Below are 12,854 nucleotides of genomic sequence, written 5' to 3' on the forward strand. Positions count from 1 at the left end.
TTTGACGCTGGTGGTAAAGCGTCCTTTTAATGGCTGCAGTTAAGGAACAGAGCTATTTTGTATCCAGCTTCCCTCACTTTACTAGCGTTCAAAAACCCAGTTTTTAATGAGCTTGGACAGGATTTCTCTCCGGTTCTAACCCCCTTTCCTCGGAATCCAAGGGACCACCTGGCGCCTGCGCATAGTGCCGCGTGCATGCCCCGCCCTTCGCGCATGCGTGCCCTACCCCGCGGCCACGACGCCTTTGCCGCGTCATCGGTGTTTTTGGTCAAAGGCTGCCGCTGGGATTGTCAGCTCCATTTTGTGGTCGGTGCCCGTCGCAATCAGCTCTGTCTTCCGGAGGTCGCGTTGCAAGCTTCGTCTCCTTCGGCTTAGAGTCTCCAGCAGGACGGTGAGACGCGAGGCGGTGGAGGGAGTGTACTAGGCGTCCTCCTTGTATGTCGGGGGCTGCCCTCTTTTTGTTTGCCCGTTCTCCCGCTCGCTTCCTCCTATTCCCGCACCCCAGAGCTCCATAAAGGCAGCGCGCTCGTACCCTCTACCGAGCCCTTTGCTGCCAGTTTCTGTTTGCGGGGAGTAGCGACGGTGTTTGTCTGCCGCGCGCCCTGTCAGGGTCAGCTCGGTAGGGCGGCGGCCCGCCGAGCTCCGGCCTGCGGTGCCTGCGCCCGAGTCCTAAGATGGCGGCGGGGTGGAGGCCAGGCCTAGCACTGTCCCTGGGAGGCGCCGCTTGAGATTCTAGAATGTTCCTAGGTCGCCCCGCTGTGGGCGGAAGTGTCCATAGCAAATGGAGGGAAAAAAAATAGTTGACTCCTGGTGGAATAAGGCAGTCTCAAGTCTGGTTGACTCGTACGAGTTTAGAAGGCGCTCTACCCTTAGTGGTGCCCGAGAAACCGAACTAGGAGCCCGAGGGAGGAAAAAGCATAGAGTGCACAGTTTGTGTATTTATGTGTAAACATGTTTATTTGTACGTTTCTGTTACTATGTGTATGTACACATGTGGTTTTTTTGTGTGTGTATGTGTTCATACACTTTTTGGCGGGGGCTCAAAGGGGCCCCCTCACTTGGCTTGCATGTGTACTTGTACTGGAGACACGAGTAAAATGTTAGCAAAGTTAAATTGGGTTTCCTCAAATTCCCTTACTACGCCTCCCTGGGCATGACATGGACAATGCGGAATGCTTGTGAGTAAAGTTCACAAACTTCAAAATATGGGACAGTGCAATAATTTATTAGCAATTTCTGATTAAAAGGTTGTAACAACAGTGAATTTGTAAAGAGTTGTGTACTGTTAAAAGTTACGATGTTAAGACAGGGGTTGTGACTCAGTAATAGAACCCTTGCCTAGCATGTTTGAGGCCCTGGGTTCCATTCTCAACAAACACCACATAAATAAATAAAATACACTGTGTCCATTACAACCAAAAATATTCTTTTAAAAAAAGTTACAATGTTATATACAATCTAACTGGGATGATTTTGTCTTTTATGTAGATGAGACACTCGAAGAGAACTTACTGTCCTGACTGGGATGAAAAGGACTGGGATTATGGAAAATGGAGAAGCAGTAGCAGTCATAAGAGAAAGAAGAGATCATATAGCAGTGGTCGAGAGAACAAGCATTGCAAATACAATCACTCTAAAACATCTGATAGGTAAGAAGGGTGTCTGAATATAAAAACCACATTTTTATGGTGATAAAACTAGTGTTACTTTGTGGTTACCATTCCTGCTTCCAGTGAGATTTTTGATGACTTCTAATGTGTAAAGTTGCGTGTTTGGAGGGGGGGAGGTAACTGTAGGTCTGGGGCTGTAACTAGTGGGAGAGTTCTTGCAGTAGCATGCATGAGCACCACAAAATAAAAGCTACCTAGGAATTTAACAAAGGTTAGTGTTGGCAGAAAATAGAAAATATATTTTTTTTCTAGCTATTACATGGAAAGCAGATCTATAAATGAGAAAGATTATCATAGTCGACGCTATATTGATGAGTACAGAAATGACTACAGTCAAGGATGTGAACTTGGACATCGCCATCGAGATCATGAAAGCAGATATCAGAACCATAGTAGCAAGTCCTCTGGTAGAAGTGGAAGAAGTAGTTATAAAAGTAAACACAGGATTCAGCACAGTACTTCACATCATCACTCACATGGGGTATGAGCTGTTTTAAAACATTTGGAAATTTTATTTCCCATGTGGAACAGGAAAACTTGAATTTGTGTTTGAGAAAATTCTGTTTAAGATAAAGCCATCTCAGCTTTAACTTGGAGGATTATTTCTATTTGTACATTGGATAAAATTCCAGAAAAGCAGTATGTTTAAATCTCTAATAATAGATTTTACTTACTAGTTGGCTTCTAATTGTCATTTCAATGAAAATAGTGAAGGTAACATAAAAGCAATAACAAGACATTCTGAAAGGTTTTTTATAGTACTTCAAGAATTCTGCTTTGACTTGATAAGTTCAAACATCACAAAAAATGGACATTTTTGTATGATTGATGATTAGATGTACGTTTTTGTCCTAACAAAGCATGTTCTATAAGCTTTCATTAAACAAACTATAAAATATTTGAACTTTATGGGTTATGTATTAATTTGGTGATAGCTCAGATGACATTTAAAATACTGTAGTGTTATCCTTGTATACCAATTCTTTTTTCTTCCCAAAACTAGGACTTTGGTTTTATTTACTGTTCTTATATTTGTTTTCTTAGATTAGCTAGGAAATCTTAATTTGGCCACAGTCTACTTTAACAAGTAAATATTACATCCTACAATTTTGGAACATTAAATTAGGACACTAGAAACTTAAAATTATGTTTCAGTGTTTCAGTGAATGCTACAACTAAGCATTTTTTTTTTTTAAGAAAAACAATTGTATTTATGTTTTGTTGCCTTACCACTTTGAGTATCTTATCTGAAAATCTGTTCCTTGCCATGTTTTTCTCCTGTTAACATAAACTATGTGCCCTGTGAATTTCTGGGGACTGAATTTGAAATTGCTCCTGCCAACCGTTTGTGGCCTGGCGTGTATCTGAATGCCTGAATATCTCCCCGCTGAATGAATTTCGTATTCTGCCCTGAATTCACTCGGGTATATTGATTGGCTGGATGATCTTGGTGCCGCCCACTTGACGTTTCCAGAAGAGTCACCGAAGGAAAAGAACCAGGAGTGTAGAGGATGATGAGGAGGGTCACCTGATCTGTCAGAGTGGAGACGTACTAAGTGCAAGATGTATAGAATATTTTTCAACACTTATTAACTTTTCAGATAGCATAATCTATATAGATTAAGATTTCAGGGATTTGGAGATCTTTTTTTTTTTTTTCTTTCTCTATTTTCTTGTTTTTATTTTGTTTTTCCATTTCTTTTGGTGGGGGGGGATTGTGTTTTTGCTTTCTTTAGAAATTTAATGTTATGCAGAACTTCCAGAGCAGTAAATCAAGTTAATGAAGTTAGCCTAACAATGAAATTAGACCTAAAACTAGTTGTATTTTTTTGGTGGTGTTGACCAATAAATATCTAGCAATAAGGAAATTAGTAACATGAACTAGAATAATCTTCATTGATAGCATTTATTATGATAAGTACTTTGTTTCCACTTTTTGGTGTAACTGAGATTCATTTCTCTCTCCTAGATGAAATTGTTGATACTTTAGGTGAAGGGGCTTTTGGAAAAGTTGTGGAATGTATCGATCACAAAGCGTAAGTTTCCTGTGCTGGGATTATACTTGAGAAGCTTGCCAGTATAGAAAAGTACTTTATATCATTAAGCTGTTTGGGCTCGGGTATCTTGGCTTTTTTATGAGAAACTTCTAAAGATATTGTATTTATGTTGTATTTAAGTAGCTAGTATTATATCCAGCTTCTGGGCTGGCATAGCGTTCCTAGGTTTAGTCCTCAGCGCCAGAAAAAAAGGTATATGCAGAGCTGTTGTGGCTCAGTGGTAGAGCACTTGCTTTACATGTGTGAGGCACTGGGTTTGATTCTCATCACCACATATAAAGGAATAAGATAAAGGTCCATCAACAACTAAAAATAAAAAAGGATATATGCAGCTTTTGGTTCCAGTTCAGGCTGAGATCATAGTTTGTTTTTGAAAAGTGTTCATGTGTTTGTCCTACCAGGCATAGTTATGGCTCCCCCTCTTTGCTCTTTTTCTCTTTTTATAATAGTGTTTCTCAGCTTTGGTTTTACATTAGAATTTTGGGACTTTTTTTGTCTCAAATCTTTTCAAGGTATTTGGTTTACTAGAAGCCTCCATTTTTAGAAAGTGCCATGATTCATTATGATAACAGCCAGGACTGAGCTGATAACTCTTCTGTATTAGGATCATAATTATTTAATTATTATATATGTCCTTCAAACTGCTGATTAAAATTTATTTTCTTGGCATCTGGATTGTAGCTTAACGGTAGAGTGCCTGCCTAGCATGCACAAGGCCTGGGCTCAGTTTCCAGCATCTCAGTAATATTCCCCCTCCTCCTCCTTTTGGCTTTTCTTTTTCCTATTTGGTTTATTTTCCCCCTTCTAAATGGCAGAGCTTTTGAGTTTAAGGAGACTTTGTAGTGTTCTGAGACCTAACATTCTTTGCTATGCCACTTTATCCTAACTTATTGATAACCTAGCCAAATCAAAATTTGACAGAGGTGAGTGAGTTTCTTTAGGAAGAAACTGCTTTATATACTTTTGAGTCTTAGTTGGAATACAAGTTAAGGTGGCATTATCACCGCATACTTGTTAAATTAGAGCTTTTCTTATTGTTAGTTGGTCCTGAATGGTGATCTCATGAAAGAAGTTTGTGTCATTTAGTATGTATTGGCATTACTAATTCTACTATGTTCAGAGACCATAGTTGCTTATATTGAATCATAGAGTACTTAAACAACAAGTTTAAGAAAATAAAATTTAATAGGTCAGATTAAAACTAGTTAAAAGAGAATAATAGAAAACTGAAATTGAACATCACATGTATCTTTTATTATTTCCTTTTTGGTGCCCTTTGAGGTTTGAAGCATGTCTATCATTTTTTAACTTAGATTTATTTTCTCTTAACAGGGGAGGTAGACATGTAGCAGTAAAAATAGTTAAAAATGTGGATAGATATTGTGAAGCTGCTCGCTCAGAAATTCAAGTTCTGGAACACTTAAATACAACAGACCCTAACAGTACTTTGTAAGTAGTAAAGTAAAACTTGGAAAATGGCCTAAGGCAGATTTGGACCACAAAGTATACTCAGGCTTTTTTTCATATGTTACAGCCGCTGTGTCCAGATGTTGGAGTGGTTTGAGCATCATGGTCACATTTGCATTGTGTTTGAACTACTGGGACTTAGTACTTATGATTTCATTAAGGAAAATGGTTTTCTGCCATTTCGACTGGATCATATCAGGAAGATGGCATATCAGATATGCAAGTCTGTGAATTGTAAGTTCTTGACCTGTCTTCCAAAAGCTGTGAGTTTGAGACCAATGCCAGACTGGTCTGGATTTTTAAAAAACAAGAGCTAAACATGTACAGTTTTTTGTCAATTAAAAATAAAAGGAGAGCTGGGTAAAGTAGGAAGATTGAGAGGCAGGAGGTTAACTTGAGTCCAGGAGTTTGGGGCAGCTTGGGTAAGATGAGATCCTATCAAATAGAAGGAGAGGGCGAATTGGGTAGGTAGGTAGTAAAGATTTACTTGATTATAAGATGTTAATCTATAGCATATGTTTAATTTGACAAATGATATTATCCAACATAGTTTATATTGATCACTGATTTAACTGTTTCCTAAAAATATTAACCTTGTGCTGTTGGTACTTTTTAAGAAGTGGGGTAGTACCTTTTAGTCTCTGGTAATTTTTCTAGCATGTGGGAAATGCATCTGATTTTTACTATGGAGTTGGGGAGGTCAAGGTTTTTGTTCATTTTATTATCAGGTTACAGTAAAACTTTTTCATTTTCAGTTTTGCACAGCAATAAATTGACTCACACAGATTTAAAGCCTGAAAACATCTTATTTGTGCAGTCTGACTACACAGAGGTATATAATCCCAAAATGGTAAGTTTTCAATGTATAATCTTCATAGTTTAGGGTGAATTTTTTTGTTTGTTTTTTATTTTGTCTTCATAACTATCATTTTATGATTTTCAGAAACGTGATGAACGTACCTTAATAAATCCAGATATTAAAGTTGTAGATTTTGGCAGTGCAACCTATGATGATGAACATCACAGTACATTGGTATCTACAAGACATTATAGAGCACCTGAAGTTATTTTAGGTTAGTACTTGTTAATTATGCTCTGAAAATGTGTATATTTTGAAGCTGTTGTAAAAATTCAGTTTTAGGTCTTATTCAATATAGAACTTTCAAAAAACTTTTTTTAAAGAATCAGTATTACAAAATACACTAAGGATTTTAAGCTCTGTGACTCAGTAGCTCTCAGACTTGCACAAGTAGCTTAACTCTTTTGGAATTGGTTACACATTTGCAGTGAATTCATGTGTTGCTAAATGATGAGAACATGTTCTGAGAAATGTGTTGGGGGTGAACTCTACACACAAACTGTATATTATCAAGCGCAAAAAATATGATGCAATCAAGAGATTTAGTAAATAGGAGGTGTATGAGTCTACTACTGTCAGCAAAACACTGCATACTGCTTTACAGCAAATATGTATTTTTGTGGTGTTGCTAAACCATAAATCAGTAACATAGTTGTTAACATTGCCAAGTTTTGAATCATAAATTTGCTACACTTTTAAAAAAGCTGCCAGCACATGAATGTTTCCACCAGAATTATATAACACTTGAGCAAAGCAAGTTGTGCCTTGATGTTAGAACAGCTATGTTATTACGTGGTAGGAATTTTCCATCTTCATTATAATCCAGTATCTTTGCAGCTTACTGTTGACCAGAATCATCATTCATTGCATGGACTGTATGTGGTAGGGCTTAAAAATGTGTTTCTTTAAAAATTAATTTTAAAAAATGTGTTTCTTTAATGCACATTATATCCCAGAGAATCAGTATGTTTAGTCTCTTTGCATGATTCAGTTAGCTCCTGTTTTACAGGTTAGGGTGTTGAGGCCCAGAAAAAAAAATTGATAAATTTAATGGTCCCAAAGTTAAGACACTTGACTTGAACCCAGGTGCCTCCAAAGCCCAACCTTATATAATTCCTTCTAGTTCACAGTATGTGTTCTTTTTCAAGAGAGTATTGAACTTGTTAATAACTTTTTTGGGTGGGGGTACTGGGTACCAGGGACTGAACCTGGGCATTTGACCACTGAGCCACATCCCCAGCCCTATTTTATATTTAGAGACGGGGTCTCACTGAGTTGCTTAGCACCTTGCCATTGCTGAGGCTGGCTTTGAAATTGTGATTCTCCCATTTCAGCAATGGGATTACAGGCGTGTGCCACCATGCCCAGTTATTAATTGACTTTTTTCCCCCAGAATGATGGAAATCCTTTATATATTTCTCAAAAAACAGGAAGGCAAATTTTAATTCCCAATAATACTTTTTATACTACATATGATAGTAGAATGCATTATAATTCTTTTTTCTTTTTTTTTTTTTTTTTGGGAGAGAGAATTTTAATATTTATTTTTTAGTTCTTGGCGGATACAACATCTTTGTTTGTATGTGGTGCTGAGGATCGAACCCGGGCCGCACGCATGCCAGGCGAGCGCGCTACTGCTTGAGCCAAATCTCCAGCCCCATTATAATTCTTATTACACATATAGAGCACAATTTTTCATATCTCTGGTTGTATACATTGTATGTTCACACCAATTCTTCATTAATTGACTTTTAATGTCTTTAAGAAATAAGTTTTTCTCCCCTAACATTGTGCTTTGTTTTGCAGCCCTAGGATGGTCCCAACCGTGTGATGTCTGGAGTATAGGATGTATTCTTATTGAATACTATCTTGGGTTTACAGTATTTCCAGTAAGTTATAATGATTTTTCAGCAGTTTTACACTAGAAGAGTGCCTGTTTATAAGAATAATTTAAGTTTTATATATAATTTTGTGATTTATATCATCTTATAAGTGATTATCCCTGTCCATTTGAGGAAGTCATTGCCAAGCTATTGAAAGTTGTTATTCAAGGTTGTTTTTCACACACACACAACACACCATGGAGTCACTGAAAAGTATTTTTAGGCACTCATCTTTGTTGTACCTTCTACTCATGTCCTGACTCAGAAAATTAACACTGATGTTAAATGAGAATAGTGCACAATGTGTAAGCAAAGATAGTTAACAATATTTTGTTTTGTTTTTAAGACACATGATAGTAAGGAGCACTTGGCAATGATGGAAAGGATTCTTGGACCCCTACCAAAACATATGATACAGAAAACCAGGTATGTTTTAGTTAATTAAGAGGTAGCGGGGAAACAAATCACACTAATGCATTTTCAGTTAAGTAATAGATGACTTTCGTGGGGAGTGGATAACTCTGTACCTAAGCTACATTTTAAACCTCTTAAAAGCGTTGATCTTTCTAAAGTGTAGCAAATGGTAGAACCAATCACCTTTGCTAGATGTTTTTAAAGTTTCAGTATCAACATAAATAATAAATTGATCTTGACTCGTTTTTAGGAAACGTAAATATTTCCATCATGACCGATTAGACTGGGATGAACATAGTTCTGCTGGCAGATATGTTTCAAGGCGCTGCAAACCTCTGAAGGTAAGTTTGGGATGTTGCTTTAATGATCCAAAACTTGACATGCCCCCTCTTTTTTGTTAGATTTATTTTGATGCTAGTACTGAATATCCAGGGCCTTGTGTTCCACTCTCCAGTTCTTGATGGAAAAATGAAATAAATGGTAGTGGAAAAGGCTGTTGAATATATTTTTCTTTTCCTTTCAGGAATTCATGCTCTCTCAGGATGCTGAACATGAGCTTCTCTTTGACCTTATTCATAAAATGTTGGAGTATGATCCAGCCAAAAGAATTACTCTCAAAGAAGCCTTAAAACACCCATTCTTTTACCCACTTAAAAAAAGTACATGAATTTCTCTCTCTCAAAGAGATCTTATAGACTGTATCAGTCTAGTTTATTAAATTATTTTGTACAGCTTTGTAAATTTCTTAAGTTTTTTGTATTGACATCTTGTTTCGATAATTTGATTTGTTAATTACATGGCTAAGTAAAGTAACATTTTCCAGTAATTATAAAGTGATTTATTCAGAATAAACTGCTAATGAAATTCACATGAATCTAGTTTGTTATTAGCACTGTTTTTCTTCCTACCTTTGTCACTTTAAAGAATGAATATTTCTCTTCTTGGCTATTTCCTTGAGTCTTTGGAAATACTTAGCTTTATTTTCATTTTTACGGATTGTAAAAATTGGGACTTAGGCCATCCTTCTCTTAGTACACATGAAACAAAATTAAAGGACACAATGATTACCCAAGAGGGTTCATTCTCCTTTCATGTTCAAGTTTAGGATTTCACAAAATCAAGTCAAGACCCTTGACTTCCTTCAGAATTAATAATGAATTACAGAAGAAACCCGAGGATCCTTTGCAGCCAGGTCTCTTAATTATCAAGTAACTGTAATACAGCAGAATTTTGTCTATGGTTTTATTTATGCTTGATCCTTTAAGTTTTGAGACAGGTTCAAGTTGCTGAGATTGGCCTTGAAACTCCTGCCTCAGCCTCCTGAGCCTCTATAATTATAGGCATGCACCATCATCCTGCCTTAGAATCCTTTTGAGAGCCTAGCCCTAGTGCCCTAAAATCTACTGGGCCCTACCTCTAAAAGGTTCTGTCACCATCCAAGCCAAGAAACGACTTTGATGTGAGCCTTTGATGAATATTTCAAGTGCATAACACTACATACTTTCCTCTACTTGTTTATGCTTTTCTAGAAGGTGAAGTCATGATATCAGAGGCATTTCAATCTTGCATATCCCAAGATCTTATACATGATGCTGTTTACCACGAGCCTGTCCCAAAATGGCCTGGGAGTATAGCTTGGTGGTAGAGCACCCTGGGTTCAATCCCAAGTATCACAAACAAGAAGATGAATACATGGAGGTGGAACATCCCTACTGATGTAAATGGTTTGAGGTTAATACTGATTCTCACCCTGCTGGTCTAGAATGCTTGTCCCTAATGGGATACTGTGGTATTGCATTACAATGACAAAAAGATTTATTTGGTCTGTCTCTAGTTCTGTGCCAGGTACTGGACCCTTTAGATTTCCTAGGTGAAGAGGAATAAGGGAGATAACAGGTGAAACAAGCATTTTTTGTTCATCACAAGCACCTTTGAACCACACCTGAGTTTTATGTTAGTGTAAGGGTGACTTAAAAAGCCTCAGAGTATAGGAGCTATTTACCAGGAAACCCACCCATGTAAGTTACGGGTAGGAAATTTCGTACCACTTCCCCATCTCAGGATATATTGAATGGAACATGTCCCTTCCATTCCATGTGACCTTGCTCTATGTAGTTCTTCCATCTCATCATTTGAGCATCTGCTTTGTTTAGGGTTTTTTGTTTTGTTTTTGGTACAGCAGATTGAACCCATGAGTGCTTAACCACTGAGCCACATCTCCAGTCCTTTTAGAGACAAGCCTGGTTGAGTTGTTGAATTTTGCCCCAGCCTCTGGAGCCTCTGGAGCCACTGGGATTGTGGGTATGTGTCATCGCACCTGGCTATTTTATGATAAACTGGTAATCTAGTAAGTAAACTGTTTTCCTGAATCCTGTGTGCTGCTCTACAAAATTATCAAACTTGAAGAGGGAGACATGAGAACTACAAGCCAATAAATGACATGTAACTGGTCAGTTAAAAATAATCTGAGAAAGGACTGGGAATGTAGCTCAGTTGGTAGAGTGCTTGCCTTGCATGCATAAGGCCCTGGGTTCAATCCCCAACACCACTAAATAAATAACCAGACACCAGCTAGTGTTGGTGGTGCAGACCTGTAATCCAGGTGTTTGGGAGGCTGAGATAGGAAGACCTCAAGTTGGAGGCCAGCCTAGGCAATGTAGTTTGGGACCTTCTCATAATACAATTTAAAAACTGCTGGATAGATCAGTGGTAGGGCACTTGCCTGGCATACATATAAGGGGATTTGATGCCTATCAATCACACATAAACCCAAAACAACAAAGATGTGTGATTGTCATTTGAGTGGGGACTGAGTCTTGTGAAACTGAATCCTTAACCTGTGGAGATCTGATGCTAACTCCAGGTAGTATAAGGATTGTATTTTGAGTTTTAGAACACCTGTCTCAATTCTAAAGAGGGGGACAATAAGTTAAAAAGGGGGAAAAATGTCCCTGAGTGCCCCCTTTTTTGGCCAAAAAAACCCTAGCCAGAGGGAAAATGAGAGCAAACCTAGGCCAGAAAGTCTAGATACGTATGCAAATACTGGAGATTGGTCTCACTAAATTACCCAGATTGACCTTGAAATTGTGATCCTACTGCCTCAGCCTCCAAATGGCTGTGATTACAGCTATGCTTTGTGTCACCACATGGCAGATACATATTACCTTGAAAGACACTGGCTTTCTTTTGTACATGCTGAAAACCAGAGCAAGTTAGTGTTATCTGAAGAAAGCTGTTTTACTGATTACATCTGGACAGTTACTCCTTGGAATGTTGGTCATACAAGCAAGCTAATGCTGATGAAGTCACTGCTTCTGCAGCCTATTGTAAAACCCTTCTTTGGGGCCTGATGTGGAATGGAGGGCACTGTGAAAAAGGGTATGTGCCACTTATCTAGCTGGCCACTACCCAACTAACACCATGAGAGGAGGCAGTGCTTGGTGAAACACCGTGAAGGTTGAAGGTGCCATCTGCTCAGCCTGTTGCTACGGAACTCTTCTTGGAAGTCACTGATCTGCCCCAATGTCATGTCTCGCTCACTGTGTCCAGGCACTTTGGCTTTCCAACCACCTACCACACTGACCTGGCATAATTGGGCTGTGGCCATGACAACACCCAGAGAACTGAGTTTGGGAAAACCCCGCACATGTGGAAATTAGAATTATTAATAGAAATTTGTTTTCCTCATAGTATCAACATCTTCATCATTTCCCCCCCCCCACCCCGCCTCTTTTGGTGCCAGGGATTGAACCCAGGGGCAATTAACCACTGAGCCACATCCCCAGCCCTTTTAAAATATTTTATTAGAGATAGGGCCTTGCTAATTTGCTGAGGCTGGGTTTGAACTCATGATCCTTCCACCTCAGCTTCCCAAGTGGCTGGGATTACAGGCATGCACCATTGTGCCAGGCTTCTTCATCCCTTGTGGGGAAATTGAGTCACTGCTTACTATGCCCTTGTAAGGTGATGAGTGTGGTAATTATCCACTTTTAATAGTTAAGAAACTGTTATCCTAAGAAATGCCCAAGGGAGACCCCAAAGCCCTGAATATCCTGCCTTGTCCTGCAAACCCTCTTTCATAATAACCAGGCCAATTTTGCTGCTAATATACTGACACCTTTATTTGGCTAGTGGCCAACCTTTAAAAAAAAAAAAAAAAGCCCTAATCAGGCAGCAACTGTAGCTTTAGGTTTAGTGGAATCCTTACTGTGGACCCTGGTGAAGTGTCTGTCCTATGCTTAGAACAACCTTTCATCCAGAAGTGTCCCAAGGCTGCTGGAGTGATGAGGCCACTGTGCTTACACTTAATGTTCCCCGGGGCCTTACATATTTTATCCACTGGGAATCCAGCCTTGTATGATGGACATTGATTGTAAATACGGGAGTCCTCCTTATACAGTTTGTTAGGTAGAGTTCATAACTTTCCACAGACATTAGGAATATTGGGCATATAGTAAGAGGGAAAGGCAGATTCAACTGAAGTGATCATGTTGGGCTTTCTAGG

The 12,854-nt window shown here is 38.7% G+C and overlaps 1 protein-coding gene across 3 annotated transcripts; it reads left to right on the top strand.

The window, feature by feature from the left end:
- The first annotated feature begins 248 nt into the window (after positions 1–248).
- On the top strand, positions 249–9,218 carry Clk1 (CDC like kinase 1). Of its 3 annotated transcripts, XM_076866563.2 has the most exons (13): positions 249–391; positions 1,489–1,649; positions 1,923–2,151; positions 3,145–3,235; positions 3,640–3,706; positions 5,060–5,176; positions 5,262–5,428; positions 5,950–6,044; positions 6,138–6,267; positions 7,860–7,942; positions 8,283–8,362; positions 8,601–8,691; positions 8,874–9,218. In XM_076866563.2, exons 2-13 carry the CDS (start codon positions 1,489–1,491, stop codon positions 9,015–9,017), a joined length of 1,455 nt encoding a protein of 484 aa, XP_076722678.1. In that variant the 5' UTR covers positions 249–391; the 3' UTR covers positions 9,018–9,218. The 3 variants fall into 3 exon arrangements, with proteins under 3 accessions (XP_076722678.1, XP_076722679.1, XP_076722680.1); XM_076866564.2 differs by lacking the exons at positions 249–391; positions 1,923–2,151; positions 3,145–3,235 and having other exon boundaries at positions 1,542–1,649; XM_076866565.2 differs by lacking the exons at positions 249–391; positions 1,489–1,649; positions 3,145–3,235 and having other exon boundaries at positions 2,130–2,151.
- The last annotated feature ends 3,636 nt before the right edge of the window (positions 9,219–12,854 follow it).

This window comes from Callospermophilus lateralis, chromosome 9, assembly GCF_048772815.1.
Source record: "Callospermophilus lateralis isolate mCalLat2 chromosome 9, mCalLat2.hap1, whole genome shotgun sequence".
NCBI lineage: Eukaryota > Metazoa > Chordata > Mammalia > Rodentia > Sciuridae > Callospermophilus > Callospermophilus lateralis.